Below are 20,489 nucleotides of genomic sequence, written 5' to 3'. Positions count from 1 at the left end.
CACAAACTCTTTTCGTTAAAATATTTCTCAACATTAAATTATGTTGAGCTGAAATATTTACAAGTAAAAAGATAAATAATTGCTTTTAAGGAGATTAAAGAGGAAACCGGAGTTTCACATTTTGAAACTTATTTCCTTAAAAAAGTCTTAACTCAGTTTTTATATAAAATTGTAAAATAATTTGGGTTTTCTAGAATCATTTATTTTTTGTTATGGTATGAAACATGAACATCACAGCACAAAAAAAAATCACGTATAAAAGGTTTAAAAACATGACCTCAACAAACAATTAATACCAAGTCATTTCTGGTTTTTATTATTAAAATCTCCACAAAAAAATGACCACAAATATTAATGTAACTATAGCTCAAACCAAAAGCAAAAGTTCAATGGATAAAGGATTTGCCTGCAGCTGGAGAGCGGTTCTTCACCTGAATGGATTTCTGTGCAGAATGATGCTGCTATCTAGAGGCCACCAATAGAAAGGCAGCCATGGAAGAGCTGCTCATCCAGGCATGCACAGACAACACGCTAGTTTATTTGACTCTTAATGGCCCAAAATACTGGGAAAAAAGTTCTGACCATGTGATTCCAAAGGTCTGCGAGTTATTTAAAGCAGAACCAGAAGATCCAGATGATTACTATCTTCCTGTGATCTTCAAACTAACTTCAAATCTCCATAAAAGGAGGTTTCAGCTGCTCCAAAGGCTGATGATGTTGGATTTCGTGGATGTGAAGGATGTTTTGTGTTAAAGTTGATAGAATGTCTAAAAATCCACACCTTGTGCTCCAGATTACCTTTGATTAAATGGTTAATTAAAAAAAATCTATAAATGAAAAAACACAAAAATGACCGACGTTTGACGTTTTTATTAACAAAAAAAAAAAAAAAAAAGTATTGGACAAAATACCAAAGAAAAGTACCATAGTATCAAAAATGTCCTTTAGGGAAAACACAAAACTAAAGAAAGGCTTCAATCCCTTTAAAACTCAGTTTGTGGTATAAACTCTTCTCACCTGTTTGACCTGCGCAGACTGAGAGGATCAGCCATGTAGGACCTGAAGTTAAAGCGAAAACGACCCAAACATGGAGAATGACCTTCACTCTAATGACTCCTTTCTGCTCCAGGGACGATAAAATTGATTAAAAAAAAAACACTTATAATTGTGATTTAAAGTTTGTTTAGAGACTTGAACTTAAGTCCATAGTGTTGAATTTCCTGATGTAATACTGCACAGAATCCCAAGAATAATCTGGATTAAAGCCAGAATTGGTGGATTTGGAAAACATTTATTCTGCTTTTACCTGCAAGACCATCAAACCCATAAATCTGTATCTACAAAAAAAACAGTCACTCCAGAATAAAAATCATCTCCATCCATCTGCTCTGATCAGTATTGATCATCTGAAACAGATCGTCTCTCTGTAGCGCGGAGATGCAGCATCAACACAAAACAAAGAAAAAAATTGATTGAAAACTTAAAGGACAAAAACAGTTAGATTTTTCTTTCTTTGCTCCAGTTTTTTTTAAGTCTGCAAATAAAGCTTCAGTTCACATTTTTATAAAAGCCTTCCAGTTAATAAAATCATTTATGGTGTAGAGTTGGTGGTTATAAAATTAGTCAGAATTTTTCCAACTTGTTGACATCAAAAGAAGAGGAAACTTTCAAAGTAAAAGCTCATTCCAGAGGAGTGTTTACAAAACAAAACTCATACAGAATTGTTAAAGCCTCCAAAATAAAAGCTTAGCTTGCCAGTATAAGTTCCAGTGGAATGATGCTTTAAAATAAGAGCGCTCCAATATACAGAGGGACCCACAAGTTTCCATGGGGCACATTTCTCAGGTCGTGCAGCAGCAGCTATGTCGAATCGAGCTGCACTGCTTTCTCTGCATGAGCAGCTCTGTTCAATTGGAGGAGCAGTGTGGCTTTGGACGCCTTTTCCTGTGCGAGCGCAAAGAGGGGCGCGCCACTGCTTGTCCCTCCTACACACGCTCAGGGTTCTACTTCAGAACGAGTGTCGCTTCGGAGCCGTCCTTCTTCTTCAGGTACAGCCCGTAGGTGAGGTGGTGCTCCCTCCTCAGAAAGGCGTAGAAATAATCTGACACCAGCAGGATCTAAGAAACACATATGTTAAAAAACTGTACAATCAAAAGCAAAAAGATTTTGATCATTTTAGTTTAAAAACATAATTCCAAACAATCATCACATAAGAACTGGCTGAATTTGGTTGTAGTTTGTCTTCAGAAGTTGGCGTCCCTGCAGATCTAAAAGTAGACTTCTTCCCACATCTATGAACTTTAAAGACTTGCATTTTTTGCACGTCCTCCTGAATACCAGAGAAAAAACAATTTGTTCTCAAGTCCAAACTTTTTTTTTAAATCCACCAAAAACTACAATTCCCAGAGCACATTTGGTTTCACTGAAGAGCTCCAAATGTCCTCTGTAGATTTTTTCTATTACGCATAAAAAAAGGAAAATATTTTTTGATTTTGATGTTTTATTCATGTTACTCTTGTTTTAGTTATTACATTTTTAAAGACCCCACCATGTTTTTTGAACATGGTCTTGTAGAATGTTTCAGATGATTGAGGACGTTTATAAAGGGAATTAAGCTCAAATTAGCATTTTTTTAGTATTTCTGCATTTGAATCGTTGTGAATCAGGAGCAGACAAAAAAGGTGGTTTGAAAAAGATCATATTTGTGGCAGAGAAAATAGACTGGGCGGGGCCACATGCGCCCTGCTCCTACCTCTCAGCAACGGGAAGGGGGGTGGGGTTGCTCTGTGCCAACAGCCCTGCCGACAACTCAGAGGTGAATTTCCAAAGTAACTCCTGCTGCTCTGCAGAAACTATGTCCTAGAAAATGACAGGTTTTTAGATTTTGGCTAAAAATGTCATAATTAAACGACCTCTGGGAACGCTTTTACAACAGATCAGAAGATAATCGGTGGGGGACTTTAAGTTAACAAGTTCAGCTCTAAAAGCAAAAAGAAGAAGGGATGCAAGTAAAAATCCTCACTATAAGCTTCTCTATAAAATATCAATGGTTTGTTTAAAATATTTGTATTATAGTTGTTTCTGTTATTTTAATTTTTAATGTCTACATTTTTCAAGTAGTTCCTTCATTTTTCCACACCTTCTTTGTAAATGCTGAAGAGCTGAGTTGTCCCGGTTGACTGGCTCTGGTCGATGGCCTGAAGTCATGTTTCTCCCACAAAAATATAAACAACTTTTTCTTTTGGTAACTTTTGCAAAAAAAGTACTAAATGACTCAAATATTTTTGAGATCACAAACTTTCTGAGAATATTTCACAGAATTCCAGCATTTTTCCTTCCAAAATTCCTAATGCTGCGTTCACACTGAACGGGATTTATGCAGCAGAGGCAGCGAGTTTCAATGTTAAGTCAATGGCACAGAATTGAGGTCCTGCGGTGCAATTTAAGCAAAGAGCGCAGCGGTCAGGCAGCAGCGCAAATTGGAAGGCGTGGCCAGAGCTGCCAGACAACTGCTGCGGTGTGCGAAGGTTGTCGGCTCGGGTCTCCTGAACTTTCTGATATTTTTCTTATTTTTATCGAGACAATAATTAAAAAAAAAAATGTTTTAATTTTTCCCTTTTCTGGTGAATGCGAGACAGTGAGCCTTCAAGCTCAGTCACAGAGACACAGAAACACAGTGGAAGCAGCTGTCATAGAAACAGCTTTTTGGCATTCCACCAGTATTTTAGTATTTTATATAATTGCTTTCAATCTTCACTCTCATGGTCCCAGGAAATGCAAATTTCACTTTGTCTGCAATACAATGTATGAAGCCAAGTGACAACAAAGCTTCTGTCTTTACTTGCGCCACATTGAACAGCAGAGTTATGGCGTAGTAGAAGTTAGAGTTGGCGCTGCCGGCGTAAATCCAGAGGTGCCAGAGTACCGGAAACAGCGCCGAACAGGCCAGCAGGACACAGGACACCAGGAAGATGTTCCTCAAGACTGGAGAAGAGAAACGTTTGAGAAACCTCAGCATCCACCGAGGAACGCAGGAACCTGAACTACACTTACACCGGTGCAGGTGACTCCAGAGTGGGAGGAAGGCCATGTAGAGGGCGATGTCCCCCACGGTGGGGTAGGATTTAAAGATGGAGATCACAGCCAACTGCATGAAGATCAGGAACACAGGATGCTCCCTGCATTGGGCAGACAGACACGCTGAAGAACCAGAGCAGACAACTCTGCGGTGTCCACAAGAGGAACACTTACTTGAGTTTGATGGACAGAGGAATGGTGTAGAAGAAGACGTTAATCTGGAAGACGCAGAGGAAGAAGAGGCGGAAATGTTCAAACATTTCTGCAAAGAAATACCAGAAGAGGCCGATGTTGGGAGTCAGGTCAGGAACGGAGAGGCTGCAGGGAGAGAAGCAGGAAACGTTAATCGCCGGGTGGATAAACGATCTTTAAAACCATTATTATCCTCACTACGAAAATACTTAATTTCTTAAGAAAGGTCTTGAAGTTGAGTCATCATAACTGGGCTTAAAAGTAAAAAAAGTTGCGATGACTCAACTTCAAGATGACGTCATCCAAGCTTAGCTCCTCCTCCTCAGCTCTCATGAGACAAAGCGAGGCAGAATTCGACGTGTCCTTCCACTCACATGAAGCCATAGACGGACGGCATGTAGTCCCAGGAGCCGAGCAGGAAGAAGGACAGGCAGACAAGGACGAACAGGCTCCCCAGGTACATGAAGAGGTATTGAACCACAAACCACCAGAAGCTCAAGCGCCGGAAGTTGACCGGGATGTACTGACGCTGCAGGAGCAGGGAGACAGGAGACAAAGATGAGGCGAGTGTTGGGGCACTCCCGTCAGTGGGAGGGGACGCACCTGCATTAGGTAAAGCATCGCAGGAGCGCACAGGGTCAGCGGGTAGATGGACTGGTATGTGGCCAGACACAGGAAGACGGCGCTCAGCAGGACGTTTCCTGAAATGGAGAGAAGGTCAGTGGTCCAGCCACGGCAGAAGGTGTTCAACGGGAGTCAGACGTCTACCTTTAACCGTGCAGAGGATGAAGAGAGAAATGACAGAGTTGTTCAGGCCGCAGGTCGACTTGGCGACGCAGGACAAGATGGTGAACGGGTTCAACAGGTAACTGTGGGAGGAGAACAGCTAAAGCATCTGCTGGTAAACAGCAGCAGAGCAGAGCTCTGAGGAGGACTCACAACATGGCCACTTTCAGGGGGATGTAGTGCATCTCCAGGGGGGTCCTGATGAGCTCCAGACAGTCCGGAGGGTAGCGCTCCGCCTCCAAAGCAAACTTTTGTTTTCTGAACTGTAAACACACAAAAGAGTTTGGGTGAAGACGTCCGTCAGAGCTGGTCTGCATCCAGAAGTTCTACAGCTTCCTCACCACTTGCTTGTTGAAATCCTTTGCTGCTGCGTAGAGAGCCACCGCCGTGATGACGTCTGCCAGCTGAGGACACAAACCACAGAGATCTCACTCAAATCTCCTACAGTAATGCCTTCAGGGAAGTTCTTTATTCCTCCACTCACCATGAACGTGATCTCTGCATAATCCACCATGAAGTGGAAGAGGTAAATTATGAGTGGAGTCTGCAGACAAACAGAGTTGATGAGGATCTGACCTGGACATCCACGGTCTCCAACATTCAGGTCAAATCAACCAAAGCAGCTTCTGATCACATCAATCTACTTTTATGCCGCCCTCTGTAGGGCGTGTTCAAGTGAGCTTTTCAAAGGAAAACTTTATGCAAATGTGTATATAAGGTACGTTTGGGGCTTCCGCGTTCTCGCATTCCTGCGTTGCTATGCACGTTTCTATAACCGTTTTCAGATTCTACATGCAAAAACGCGCGGCCATTGAACATACATTAAAGGTTATACCAAGTCTAACAAATCAGGGATTTGATAGTAGCATCCTTTTCAAAACATGGAGATCATGGAGGAGAAATGAATAAATCTCCTGCTCCTTTTACGTTTTTTGGAACAATAAAAACTCAATCACACTTTTAGTGATTTCAGCAATCTTGTTATCAAAACGTTTAGCAAGTTCAGGACATTACTGCTTCTTTTCTGGTATTCATATACTTTGAAATTTTTACAATTTTAACACAATTTATGTGATTTTTTTAGCTCCATAAAAATGAGAAATTCTTCAAATACCTTGAAACCTATGCAATATTATAGAGACAAATAAGTATCACCCCGATTTATGCGTGCGTAGTTCTTGATTTGTAACTCATAATACATTTTGTGTATAAGTACAAACATTGTTAAATTAAAAAAAATACAAGTACAAATACAAAGTATAATTTACTCATGCACAAATTAAAATTACAATAGCTTGAAACTAGTTCCACACATCAAAATCTTTAAAACGTATGCACAAATCATCTCTTACACACACAAAACCTCAGTTACTCATGAATCTGTGGTGAGACTCATTTCATGCCTCAGAGATTCATCCATGAGTGATGCGTTTAAATACTACTAGAATGCTCGTTCATCAGAGTTTTCCTATCAACCGTTTTAAACTTCAATTGTAAATAATATCAGGTGAAATTTGACATTTTCCCACTTTCTTTAAACAGATATTCGCAATAATAAGCCTAATATAAAAAGTCTAAATAAGCGTTTTAGAAACACTTCATGCCTTTTAAAAATAAAAATATGTCACAGAATTAATCACTTCCTCTCTGCCACCCCTCCCCTGACAGCGCTTTCAACTCGGGGCTCTGTCCCGAGCGCTGGTCACAGTCACGGGGATAACAGGCGGCGCCGCACCCTTCTAAAACCCTTCGTAGCCGGTGGGGTGATAAAGCCTCTCTGCCCAGGCCTCGCAGGGCAATTGCCGTGTTTTGCCACCGATCTAAAAGTAAACACCGTAAAAGTAAATACTTTATATTTTATAATAAATACACTGCTCACAAAAATTAAAGGAACACTTTTTTTATTGAGCCTGGCATGAATTGAATTAAACCTGTCTGATAATCTTCTGGTTGGTTAAGCAGCTGAGGGCCTCGTTAATCAATTTCAGCTGTATTGGTGTTCATGGAATTAACAACAGGTGCACTTCAGTGGCAACAATAGGAAAACCCTCCAAACAGGACTGGTGTTACATGTGGAGGTTAGGGCTGGGCGATATAGGATTTTTCATATCACAATATAGTTATTTTTATATTGTGCAATAACGATATTAAAAACAATATAAATCAAATAACTATATTTGTCAAAGTAAATTTTATTGCAAACAGCTTTAAGAGACTACAAACAAATTCAAATGCTTGTACTTTCAAGTTTAACAGGACAATAAACAAAACTAACAAAAAAAAAATCGACACAATTATGTCAATATAAAAATAGTGCAATAAACTAAAAAAACTCCAAGAGACTCCTCAGTTTCTTTAAAATGCTCTTCAAGAAATTAAATCAAAGCTTAAAAACAAACATTGTCTTATTTAAATACTCTGCAACTTCAAATAGCTATCTAAGACTCAAGAGAGACCAACAGATCAACTTAAATGTCCTCCTATTCTGTGAGGCAACAAATAGGGAGATGGTCAGTGTGACTGTGCTTAACGAACAAAAGCCTACTGATTGCAAGCAAGGAAGACGAGTGTATCAACCGTTTCAGGTTTTAAAGCTGCCCTTTGACAGGTTACAATATTACCCCCTGGACTTAAATTTACGATTTAAATTTGAATTTAAATTTTAGCTGCTAATATCGGAGCACTTCCGATTGCTTTTGCACTTCCTGGGTTTTTTGAGCAATTTTTGCCTTTTAGTTGTTATAATGGCATAATTCTAGCTTTTTGGACTATTTTAGCATTTACCCCAAAAAACTATTTTGAAGTTTAGCTAATATTTCAGCTACATGGTAGCAGGTAATTTAGGCTTTTTTCCCCTTTTTTGTGGTATTTTGAAGTTTATCCAATATTCTTGCTTTGAGTTGGCTGTTTTGGCTAATGTAGTTTTTTTTTTTAACTAGTTTTTTCAGGCTATTTTGGAATTCACCAAATACTTAAGCTGCAAAGCAAATACCTGTTTTGGCTAATTTAGGTTTTTTTTAGGCTATTTTGGAGTTCAGCTACTACTCCAGCTTTAAGCTAGCTTTTGGGCTAATTCAAGCTATTTTAATTCAAGCCCGGATAAATATCAAATATGCAAATCAGACCTACGAAATCCATACCGGATCGGTCAAGGCCCGGGTTAACAACGACCACCATAGATGCTGTTCACCGACAGGGTGCCGGTGGAAATTGGACTACTGTTGGTGGAAGGAGAGGAGGAAGGCGGGTTCGTAGGGAGAGAGAGAAGAGGAAAGTCACTAGTGTTGGACTGAGAGTTGGGACTTTGAATGTTGGAACTATGACAGGAAAGGGTAGAGAGTTAGTGGACATGATGCAGAGGAGAAAGGTAGACATACTGTGTGTCCAGGAGACCAGGTGGAAAGGTAGCAAGGCTAGAAGTTTAGGAGCAGGGTTCAAGTTGTTCTATCATGGTGGAGATGGGAAGAGAAATGGAGTAGGAGTTATCCTAAAGGAGGAGTTTGTTAGGAGTGTTGTGGAGGTAAAAAGAGTGTCAGATAGAGTGATGAGTCTGAAGATAGAAATGGAGGGTGTCATGTTCAATGTTGTTAGTGGGTATGCCCCACAGGTAGGATGTGAGCTGGAAGAGAAGGAGAAGTTCTGGTTGGATCTTGATGAAGTGATGATGAGCATCCCTGGAAATGAGAGAGTTGTCATTGGTGCAGATTTCAATGGTCATGTTGGTGCAGGAAACCGAGGTGATGAGGAGGTGATGGGCAGGTTTGGTATCCAGGAGAGGAATGTAGAAGGACAGATGGTGGTTGATTTTGCAAAAAAGATGGAAATGGCGATAGTGAATACATTCTTTGAGAAGAGACAGGAACATAGAGTGACCTATAAGAGCGGAGGTAGAAGCACACAGATAGACTACATCTTGTGTAGACGGTGTAATCTGAAGGAGATCAGTGACTGTAAAGTAGTGGTTGGTGAGAGTGTTTCCAGACAGCACAGGATGGTGGTGTGTAGAATGACTCTGGTGGTGAAGAAGATGAAGAAAGAGAGGGCAAAGGCAGAGAAGAGGACAAACTGGTGGAAGCTGAAAAAAGAAGATTGTTGCATGACTTTTAAGAAACAGTTGAAACAGGCTCTGGGTGGTCAGGAGGTACTCCCAGATGACTGGATAACTACAGCTAATGTGATCAGGGAGACAGGTAGGAGTGTACTTGGTGTGTCATCAGGAAAGAGAGTTGATAAGGAGACTTGGTGGTGGAATGAGGAGGTGCAGGAGTGTATACGGAGTAAGAGACTAGCTAAGAAGAAGTGGGACACTGAGAGGACTGAGGAGAGTAGACAGGAGTACAGGGAGATGCAGCGTAAGGTGAAAGTAGAGGTGTCAAAGGCCAAACAAAGAGCTTATGATGACTTGTACGCTAGGTTGGGTAGTAAGGAGGGAGAGACTGACCTGTACAGACTAGCAAGGCAGAGAGATCGAGATGGGAAGGACATGCAGCAGGTTAGGGTGATCAAGGATAGGAATGGTAATGTGGTGACAGGTGTCAGTGGTGTAATGGAAAGATGGAAAGAATACTTTGAAGAGTTGATGAATGAAGAGAATGAGAGAGAACAAAGAGTAGAAGAGGTGACGGTTGTGGAGCAGGAAGTAAGAAAGATTAGTAAAGGTGAAGTGAGAGGGGCTTTGAAGAGGATGAAGAGTGGAAAGGCTCTTGGTCCTGATGATATACCTGTGGAGGTATGGAAGTGTCTAGGAGAGATGGCAGTGGAGTTTTTGACCGGGTTGTTCAACAGGATCTTAGGTGGTGAGAAGATGCCTGAGGAATGGAGGAGAAGTGTGATGGTGCCCATTTTTAAGAATAAGGGAGATGTGCAGAGTTGTGGTAACTACAGAGGAATAAAGCTGATGAGCCATACAATGAAGGTGTGGGAAAGAGTAGTGGAAGCCAGACTAAGAGCAGAAGTGAACATTTGTGAGCAGCAGTATGGTTTCATGCCAAGAAAGAGCACTACAGATGCAACATTTGCTTTGAGGATGTTGATAGAGAAGTACAGAGAAGGTCAGAGAGAGCTCCACTGTGTCTTTGTAGATCTGGAGAAAGCTTATGACAGAGTGCCCAGAGAGGAACTATGGTATTGTATGAGGAAGTCTGGAGTGACAGAGAAGTATGTCCGAGCAGTGCAGGACATGTATGAGGGCTGTAAGACAGTGGTGAGGTGTGCTGTAGGGGTGACAGAGGAGTTCAAGGTGGAGGTGGGATTACATCAGGGATCAGCTCTGAGCCCCTTCCTGTTTGCAATGGTGATGGACAGACTGACGGATGAGGTTAGACAGGAATCACCATGGACTATGATGTTTGCAGATGATATTGTGATTTGTAGTGAGAGCAGGGAACAGGTGGAGGTGGAGTTAGAGAGGTGGAGGTTTGCCCTGGAAAGGAGAGGAATGAAGGTTAGCCGCAGTAAGACAGAGTACATGTGTGTGAATGAGAGGAACCAGAGTGGAAGAGTGAGGTTACAGGGAGAAGAGATAAAGAAGGTGGAGGAGTTTAAGTATTTAGGGTCAACAGTACAGAGTAATGGAGAGTGTGGAAAAGAAGTGAAGAGGAGAGTGCAAGCAGGTTGGAATGGGTGGAGAAAAGTGTCAGGTGTGATGTGTGACAGAAGAGTTTCAGCACAAATGAAAGGAAAGGTGTACAAGACTGTGGTGAGACCAGCCATGTTGTTTGGACTAGAAACAGTGGGACTGAAGAAAAGACAGGAAGCAGAGCTGGAGGTAGCAGAGATGAAGATGCTGAGGTTCTCTTTGGGAGTGACCAGGATGGATAGGATCAGGAATGAATACATCAGAGGGACAGCACATGTTAGAGGTTTTGGAGATAAAGTCAGAGAGGCCAGACTGAGATGGTTTGGACATGTTCAGAGGAGAGACAGTGAATATATTGGTAGAAGGATGCTGAGTCTAGAGCTGCCAGGAAAGAGGTCTAGAGGAAGACCAAAGAGGAGGTTTATGGATGCAGTGAATGAAGACATGAAGGTGGCTGGTGTTAGAGTGGAGGATGCTGAAGACAGGCTTAGATGGAGGAAACTGATTCGCTGTGGCGACCCCTGAAGGGAAAAGCCGAAAGGAAAAGAAGAAGTTTTTGACAGTCAGTTAGTGCCCTGGAGCCATATCCTACCAACTGTCCTTCCGTAAGTAGCACAGCTCCCAAACCCTCTGAACTTGCATCCACAGTCAATGTAACTGGCTTGTTCACGTCATAGTACTTCAGTACTGGTGTGACGAGTGCTTTTAGTTTGTCAAAACTCAGTTTCTGTTCTGGTCCTCAATGCCATTCCATGTTTCCTTCCAACTTTCGCTAATGTCCGAGAGGTTAGGGATAAATTTAGAGAGATATTGCAATAACCCAGTAAACCTCTGGAGCGCAGCTTTATCTTCTAGTGCAGGCATGTTTTGAATGGCTCGGACTTTTTCCGGGTACGGCTCGAGTCTTTTCTCTCTGAGCAAATGTCCAATGTAGGTGATTTCCGTCATTCTGATCTTGCACTAACTTTTATTCAGTTTCAGATTGATGCTTTGAATGCGTTCTAGCAGTTGCCTCAAACGACAGTCATGCTGCTCGATGCTCTCTCCCCAAACTAGTATGTCATCTATTACATTGACCACGCCCTCCAGCCCTTCCAGGTGTCTGGCTATGCATCTTTGGAACACTTCCGGGGCTGAGGAAATACCAAATGGAAGTCTGTTAAATCTGTATCTTCCAAATGGCGTGTTGAATGTGTACAGGTCAAAGCTCTCTTCATCTAGCTGGATTTGCCCAAATCCATGATTTGCATCCAAAACTGAAAAATATCTGCCATTTGGCATCTCAGCTACCACTTCTTCTATTGTTCTCAATGGATAATGCTCTCTTTTAATGGCAGTATTCAGGTCTTGCGGGTCAATGCAGATGCGAACTTTGTTAGGTTTTGTTACAGTTACCGTGCTGCTTACCCACTCCGTCGGTTCTGTTTGTTTGGTTATCGCTCCTAAACTTTCCATTCGTTTCAGCTCTGTTTGAATTTTGTCCGTCAAAGCGACAGGCACTTTCCTGTGCGCATGAACAACTGGACTGACATCTGGATCTGTCTTGATGTGATATAATCCAGGTAAACAGCCAGAGATCCTCATATTCCTCAAGAATATCACTCTCTGTCTTGAGCACATCCAGCCTTTTGACAAGAACCATTTCCTCACATGACTCTCCTCCCAGAATTGCAGGTGTCTTGTTCTTTATCACTCCAAACTCCATGTCATAGGTTTTATCTTTGTACTGGCATGTCAACACGATTTTTCCTTTGGTTTGAATTTGTTGACCTGAATAAACAACAATCTTGGAGTAAGATCTGCTCACCTTTTTGTCCAATTTCAGCTTTCTGAGGTCACCCATGGAAATCACATTACAGTCAGCTCCTGTATCCAGCCTGACTTTCAAAACTTTCTTGTTGATAATCAGACTTTTATGCCACTTTTCTTTCTTTGCTTCCATGGCATTAATCTGTGCGACTGGCTGTTCGTGGTTTTCTGCTTGTATGGAGCCAACAAAGAATTCTTCATCACTTGCCTCAGCCTTGTTTATCAGTTGCACTTTGTGGTTATCTGGTTGTCTTCGTGATGCACACATTTTTGCATAATGATTTTTTCTGTGGCAGGCTTTGTACACTTGTCCATAGGCAGGACATTTTCTTGGCTCGCGCTTGTAGTTGGTGCAGTTTACTTGATTTTTCATCTTTATGCTCTGTGATTTTAACCCATCGTCTTTCTTTCTCTCATGTTGTTTTTGCTTGGTGACTTTATTAACAGGGATTTCAACCTCTTCATGTAGATTTTAGAGCTGACTCCGACTTAACTCACTGGCTCTACAAATATCTATTGCTTTTTGTAGATGAGGTCAGGTTCTCGTAGTAGTCGTACTCAGTGTTTTTCAACCTTTTTTGAGCCATGGTACACTTTTTCATTAAAAAATCCTGCGGCACACTAGCATCAAAAAGGTAAAACATCTTAGTCTGTACTGATGTACAGTCCCTTCACAATCTAGTTTACATTTTTTTAAATAATCAGGCAACGTCATTGCAGTGCAGAGGTGCTGTCACTTTAACCCAGTTTTTCTCAATCTCAATTCACTCCCCCACCCCACCCCCCACTACAACTTCCTGCTGAAAATATCATCGTTATCATTAGTCAATTTGCTCAAGTTAAACGTATTTCTCTTCAAAACAGTCTACATTTATTATCATTAAAGAATGACTGAAAAAAAAATCTAAAAACAAAAATTCTAAATAATCAGTTTTTAGTAGAGCTGTCAGGCGATTAAAATTCTTAATCGCGATTAATCGCATTTCCAGAGTTAACTCGCGATTAATCGCAAATTTACATTTGGCCTTTTTTTAAGGAAAAAAATGTGTGGTTCGTGGAATTTAGTAGTTCTACATTAATTATGAAAACAAGAATGACAAAATGTATAATTTTCATCAGAAATACTTTATTTTGTAACATTATATTGAGATAAACTTTCTTAACAATAAAAGGCTGTAACATAAAATGCCTAACAAAAGCCCAAGTGCAAGTGAAGGGCATTTTAAATTCAAAACTTCAATCAACGTTCAGTAAAATAAAATAAAAAAATATCAAAAATAAAATTTCCATAACACTTTCATGTTCATTTTTTGTCAGGACCAAATCTTTTCCTCCTCTGCTGAACTACAGTAATCAATGAAATAGAGATTTATCATTTCCAATGAACTTTTGTTTTTTAAGACATTAAAGACTGAGAAAAGCGGGATACACTGTGGATAGTTTGACAGTCTGTTACTGCCGCCGCGTTCTCTGGCTGCAGCTCGATGCACCGACGTGTCCGGCGGAGCTCACGTGATGAATATGCCGGCAGACAGACCGCTATGCTGGGGCTGGATCACGCTTAAACCTCCAGAACATTTAAACCGTCCCCCGGTGCGCTTGCTGTTCGGAACGTCGGGGGTGCGCAGCTCTCGGCGCCGGACGCGAGCCGGTACCACCAGACGTGGTACTGGACGCGAACCGGAGCCGGGTTAGGGTGCAGAAGCTCTCCAGGTCCTAGCGCCGGCCGGTTTTAGCTCGCAGCTCGGTGTTTGGAGACCCGCCTGTGATCTAGTGTGAGAGCAGCCGGTGAGTTGGAGGGCGGGACGCCCGCGCGCGCGGTGTGGAAAGGCACGTATAAGAAAGTCCGCGATTAATGCGTCAAAAAAATTGTCGGCGTCAAGCACACGTCAGATTAATGCGTTTTTAACGCGACAAATCTGACAGCACTAGTTTTTAGGATTTTTTTTTTTTTTTTAAGAATCCTACTATTCAGTTTTTTAACTCTACGCATTTAAAGCTTTTTTCCTTTTAAACACATTTGAAGTGAACAACACAAAACTCTGCAATCATAACCCAAAATGAAAGTGTGCAAAACCAAAGAAGACTTTTATTCTCAATAACATTGAGAAAGACAAAAGAGTCTCAGCTTTCAGGATTAAATCTGGTTTCTTCTCTGCGATGATCTGCTCTGTTTTAGAGAAGATTCTCTCAGTTCTCAGGTGTCTGCACAGGTTGGTTGTGGACCCATAAATATTTATATATAGAGAGAATATTTGTACTTGTATAGAATGATTTCTTGCAGACTCTGTTCCTTCCTACTATCAAGAAGAGTCAAATGGCTCTCTCTCTCCGTTTGCACTGCTGCACATGAACCCCCCCACCCCCATATCGCATCGCGCCCCCCACTATTTGAGAAACACTGCTTTAACCCAATGCATCATGGGGGATGTAGTGCATAAACTCACGCGGATTCCGGGCAAACTCACGTTTCTGAGTTTCATTCTTTTGTTCACTTTTTAAACTGTCTGACGTCGGATCCTGCAGGAAGCTGCACCGCTAAACACTAGCTTTAGCTGTTATTTTTGTTGGAACTGAGAGACTTTATGAGCCGAATCAGAACAAGGAAGTATGGACATTAACCACTTCTGATTGGTCAGATTGATGACATGTGATCAAGCCTCCAACAATGATTGGCGGAGACAGTTGAAGGGGAGCAAGCAAAGCTTGCGGCTAGATTGCGGTAAGGTCATTCTGATTGAGGAGTCATTTATAGAATCAAAGAAAAATGTCTTTTACGATCTTGCATATTCCAAACTATCCAGTGTTAAATCAGGGCATTTTGGATGAACACAGAGCAGATACCATAGAGATGGTAAACGTTTTAGATATGTGAAAATGGGCAATTTCCCGTGGCACACCAGACCATCTCTCATTGGTTGAAAAATACTGCTCTAACTTGATCATCCATTATTCCACACACGACTATCTCAGATCAGTGTGTCAGTGAGATGCTCAAACTCACAGTCTCTTGCTTTATTCTTTAAGTCTGTCACGTACGCATCAACAGTTTCTAATTTTCCTTGCTGACTTGTGAAAAATAGGTGTCTCAAATAGGTCAAATTTTTTCTTGGCTCGCAATGTTGCCTGAACATCTCTTTCAACACATCGTAGTCATCAACATCCTCATCAAAGTTAAAGGTGTTGAATACCTTAATTTCTTTGTCTCTAGCCACGTGCCGGAATGTGGCTCTTTTTACCGCGTCGGACTTTTCATCGATTCCGCTTGCAATAAGTTCAAAATAAAAGTTCAAATCTCTGGATCCAGACTCTCCAATTTTCCGCTAGATTTACTTCTAGAATTAATGCAGTTGGTGGTTTCATCTGCTCCATTTTTTCTTTCTTTCTTTTTTTCTAGTTTTCTTCTGACACCATGTTATGTATGATGTGCATGGAGTTCAGTTTTCAGTCTACCATGTTTATTCTGCTGCCTGGTACAACCATTGACTGTATATAAGAACTGGACTGAGCAAGCCCCCCTACTTCCGTGTTCCATATAGGAAGTACCACTGGGTTGCAAAAAGGCCAAAGTCCCACTGACTTCCATTGAGAAACAGACAGTTATTTCTCAGTCATTTTACATGTCAGAATAATCATTCTTCCACTGCTTCTTTCTGCTTAACTTCTTTTTTCTAATCCTAATTTTTTTTAAAGATTTTTTTCCATTATCACAAGTTATTAGAGTTATAAATTGACCAATCAGATGGCTCAATAAGCGTTTGTGGGTCTGACGTCGAACGTCTGGGGGGTTTGAGTGACAGATGACGGGTAGCCAATGGGAGCAGACTTCATCAATGGGTCCGTGAAGACCTTTTAACACCTACTTTACAATTCAACAATGTACCAATCATTGTCCTACTGTTGTTTTCCTCAATGGAATGTACTGATGCAGTAGTTTAAAACAACAAGAGGAGCATGCTGTCGACATTTTTAGATGAGGATTTACTCTGGAGAAATAGATTTCACGTCTGAGGTTATGTGCTATGGACTTTTTGGTTTGTTTAACGTTCGTTTTTCTTTTTTTTTTCACTGTTTTGGTTGTAGCCTATAAATTATAAGTTGCACATATGCGCATAAAATCACCAACCAAAGTTTCATCTTCGCCGCACTTTTCCAGCTTGCAGCCTGAATTAGACGCAGCCGTCTGAGGAGCGCGAGACAAACTTCAATGGATGTTATTGTATTTTCAATCCAGCTGTTCACTTGTTAGGATAGTTATTTATTTTACATACCGCTGAACGTAGTCTGATCAGACTGTAACGTGGCAGCGCATGTGAAGTAACGCCAGGGTCACACCAGACGCGAAAGCGCTTCCATTCGGCGCCCATGTTAACCTATGGCGTCGGTCAGACCAGGCGCGGAGCAGCGCGCAGGGTCCGCGCGGTGCAATGGAACGTTTCGGCGTCTAGCCGCGAGCTCTCCGCGTACAAAATTCTTGACTCTTCAGTCAGAAGCTCACTATGAGTTCATAATGAAGACTGTCGTCAAAACTAACAAACATGCAGCAATCACAACACACTACACAACAAAACACTTGACACTGTTCACAAAATGTTTTACACTGTTGATGGATCTGAAGTTGATGCTGTCCTCAGTTATTCGTTGTTGAATTTCTGATAGCTGTATTGCATTATTTTGAACCACCATTTGCACAATGAGAGCCTCCTGTTGTTGGTTAAATACAGCTGGTCGTCCACCCACATAAGACTGTCTAGCAGCTCTGCAAAGCAATGCAAACAGTAAATGAAAGTTTAAAAAATACATAGCAAAATTGACAATAGAATGCAAGAAGATATTTTGTAATGCCTAAATAAAGTACACATTTTTACATCTGTAAAAAATGCTTATTATTTATTGTAAAATAAGAATCAGCAGGGTAGAGAATTATTGCAACAGTAATGCAAATTACAGGATAAATAGTTACTCATTTAAAGTTAATTTCTTTTGTAAAATGTTGGATAATGTGTTTTCACTCAAATGGATAAAGACAACATCAAATGTTTGTTCACATACAAATATATTTTATGTTTATCCCTTGTCACAGTAAGTAAAACATACTTTCATTTCGTATTCTCTAATTGTTTCAGTTTGCACTGACCTGTTTTCCTTTTTAAATGTCCGCACGATTGATGCCACTGTGAACCGACTGAGTTGGGGGTTGACCCTTTGACCCACTTCCCTCATGGTCCTTCCATGAACCAACACATGGTCAATTACAGTGGCCTGGATCGCATCAGAAATCGCTGTCCTTTGTCTCGGTCTTGGAGCGAGTCTAGGTGCTGGTCTGGGCTTGGGTGCAGGTCTGGGTGGAGGTTCTGGTCTTGGTGCTGGTCTGGGCCTGGGTAAAGGTTCTGGTCTTGGTGCTGGTCTGGGCCTGGGTGCAGGTCTGGGTGGGGGTTCAGGTTCCAATGTGGGTCTGGGTCTCAATTGCCTTTCTCTGTTTTCCATTTTTCATTAGCTGTTTAGTTGCTCCAGAACTGCCTTTATATTCAGTGCAGTTGATTATCAAAAAGTGTCTTCAGCTTTGACCAGTTGTGTGTTAATGATGACTCCTGTGTTGGAACAGAGTTTGAGTTTTGCCTCTTTATGTTAATGTTTTGAACCTTGTGTGTTGTGAATGCCGACGGTGTCTTAAAAGTGAAAATGTGTCTTGTATTCCGCAAAGAGTGAATTGGAGTTTTGAAAATTGTGTGTTAACTGCAAATTGTGTTTTAGGTTTTGACCAAAGAGTGATGTTTTTGAGAAAAGAGTTAAAGCAATTGATGAGCTTGTTTGGAGAATGGCACTTAGTCTTTTAGCAATTGGGAAAAACTGTAATTATTCAATTTTTAACTCTTTATATTTTAAGCTTTTTTCCTCTGCAACCACAATCCAAAATACAAATTAAAGTGTGCAAAACCAACAAATAAAGACTTTTATTCACAATAACGTTAAGAAAGACAAAAGAGTCTCAGCTTTGAGGATGTAATCTGGTTTCTTGTTAGTAATGATCTGCTCTGTGTTAGAGAAGATTCTGCAGGTTGGTAGTGGAGTTATAGAGAAGGATTTCCTGCAGATTCTCTTCCTTCATACTGTCAATAAAAGTCAAAAGGTTCCAGTTTTTCCTTCTTTACTAATGATCTCATCTTCTTTAAGTTTTGTGTTGATGTTGTCTCTCTGTCTCTGTCCATTCTTTGCTCTTGCGCTGCTGCACGTGTAACGCCGGGATCACACTGGACGCGGAAGCGCAGCGAAGCGGCACGGAGCAGAATGCGCAGAGTCCGCTCCGCTCTCTAGGTCACACCAGACGCGAATTTTTCCGCGACGGTCGACAGGCACTTCTGCTAGAGCTATTGCTTTTTTTGCCATCATGGGTAATAAGTCACTAACCAAGATATCACCCTGTGCTTCTGCTAAAAGGGGATGGTCTCTGCCCCTGTTGACACAGACCCCGCCCCCGACTCCGCAGTCGGACCACTTCATTGATCTGTTTGTGCGCGCACGTGCGTGTCTGTCTGTTTTGTTGTGTGTCTGTGTGCACGCACGCGCTCCCACGTGTTTCCGTCGGTAAATTAATAAACTAAAAATATTACCTGATGTTTCTTCCAAGAAGAACCGCTCCTCTGCCTCTCTCTTGTTCAAACGCACCCCCATGCCCCGCTCCAGTGTGCCCCCACTGCATTGATCTGTCTGTGTGTGTATCTGTCTGTTTTGTGTGTGTCTGTGCTCGGGTGAACATGTGTGCGTATGGCGATTGTGTGTTTATTTTATTTATAAAATAATTATATATTATATATATTTATTGTGTGTTAAAACACTAATCACATTTGTCAATCGCAGCGTTTTATTGTGAAAAATAGGATCTATTTTGAAAATAAACCGGATTTTCTCACGTATTTTGATGCAACTTCCAGCCAGTATTGACGCGGAGCGCTTGCGGCTCGCCGAAAAAATAGACCAGACGCCGAAACGTTCCGCTGCACCGCGCGGACCCTCCGCTCCGCGCCTTGTCTGAACGACGCCATTGGTTAACATGTGCGCCGAATGGAAGCGGACTCCATTCCACGCCGCTTCCGCGTCCGGTGTGACCCCGGCGTAAGCCCCCCCTCCTCCTCCCAACACACACACACACAGTGCCTATGCGCGCTCAGCTTTTTGTCTCTTTCCCTCTTTTCTTTTCATCCTTGTTAAACATTTTTCCATCGCAATTCTTGAGGTTTAATTAAGTATTTTACTCTCCCTCTCTGTGTGGATATCACGGTCACTGACGGTCCTCCGATCAACTGTTTAGTAACTAACAGAAATTGCATGATCCTAGGGCTGTCCCGCGCCCCCCATGCCATTGAACCGCGCCCCCCCAGGGGGGTGCACCCCACCATTTGAGAAACACTGTTGTAGGGGGACTTTAAAGGAATGCCATCTATATGTCTTTTATAAAACAAAAATGTGAACAAACCATTAATGACTCACCTCATGGAAAACATCTCCAGAGTATGGAGAAACTCCCAAGTCAAGCAGAGCGAGGCCTTCGATAACTGTAACACATCAAGACAACATCCTGTTAGTCTGAACATTTAGGTTCATGATGGTTCAAGATGTCAGGATGGATCGTTTACATAGATTAGAATAAATGCTCTGAAAATGATCCAAACTTCCTCATTACTAACACTATATATATATATACTATTGACAACCTCCTGAAACATTTACAGCTTTCCTGTTTTTAAGTGAGACCACAACTTTGCAATAAATACCAGGGACGTTACCATTCTTGGTTTGAAACTGAACCCATCATGAGGAAAGTGAATCACTGCCTCCTTTCTCAATACATCACGTTTGCTGCTCTGTGTTTGCTATGAGTGAATATAATGATCTATTTTCTGTAATGTGGTCAATTCTGTTAAAGTCCAACTCCAACTATGTATTTTTTTCTACTTTCAAAGCATTCCCGGTGGTCTTTTAGCTATGATTATGCCATTTTTTGCCAATTTCTTTTTTTTTTTAAACTAGCGTTTTTTTGAGACTTAGT

General features: G+C 41.4%; 1 protein-coding gene across 1 annotated transcript; it reads right to left on the bottom strand.

Moving 5' to 3' along the window:
• Positions 1-300: 300 nt before the first annotated feature.
• Positions 301-19,995, bottom strand: pigu (phosphatidylinositol glycan anchor biosynthesis, class U; the record flags this gene model as incomplete). Its single annotated transcript, XM_024281202.1, is given in 11 exon segments — positions 301-2,117; positions 3,842-3,984; positions 4,054-4,178; positions 4,252-4,395; positions 4,644-4,798; positions 4,873-4,970; positions 5,038-5,138; positions 5,209-5,318; positions 5,397-5,459; positions 5,540-5,599; positions 19,931-19,995. Coding segments are annotated over 11 exon segments (1,178 nt in total), but the record flags the coding sequence as incomplete, so codon positions are not given.
• Positions 19,996-20,489: the final 494 nt, after the last annotated feature.

The sequence above is a fragment of the Oryzias melastigma genome, linkage group LG6 (assembly GCF_002922805.2).
Source record: "Oryzias melastigma strain HK-1 linkage group LG6, ASM292280v2, whole genome shotgun sequence".
Classification (NCBI taxonomy): Eukaryota; Metazoa; Chordata; class Actinopteri; order Beloniformes; family Adrianichthyidae; genus Oryzias; species Oryzias melastigma.
The sequence above is the reverse complement of the archived record's forward strand: the minus strand, read 5'-3'. Positions and strand labels throughout refer to the sequence as shown.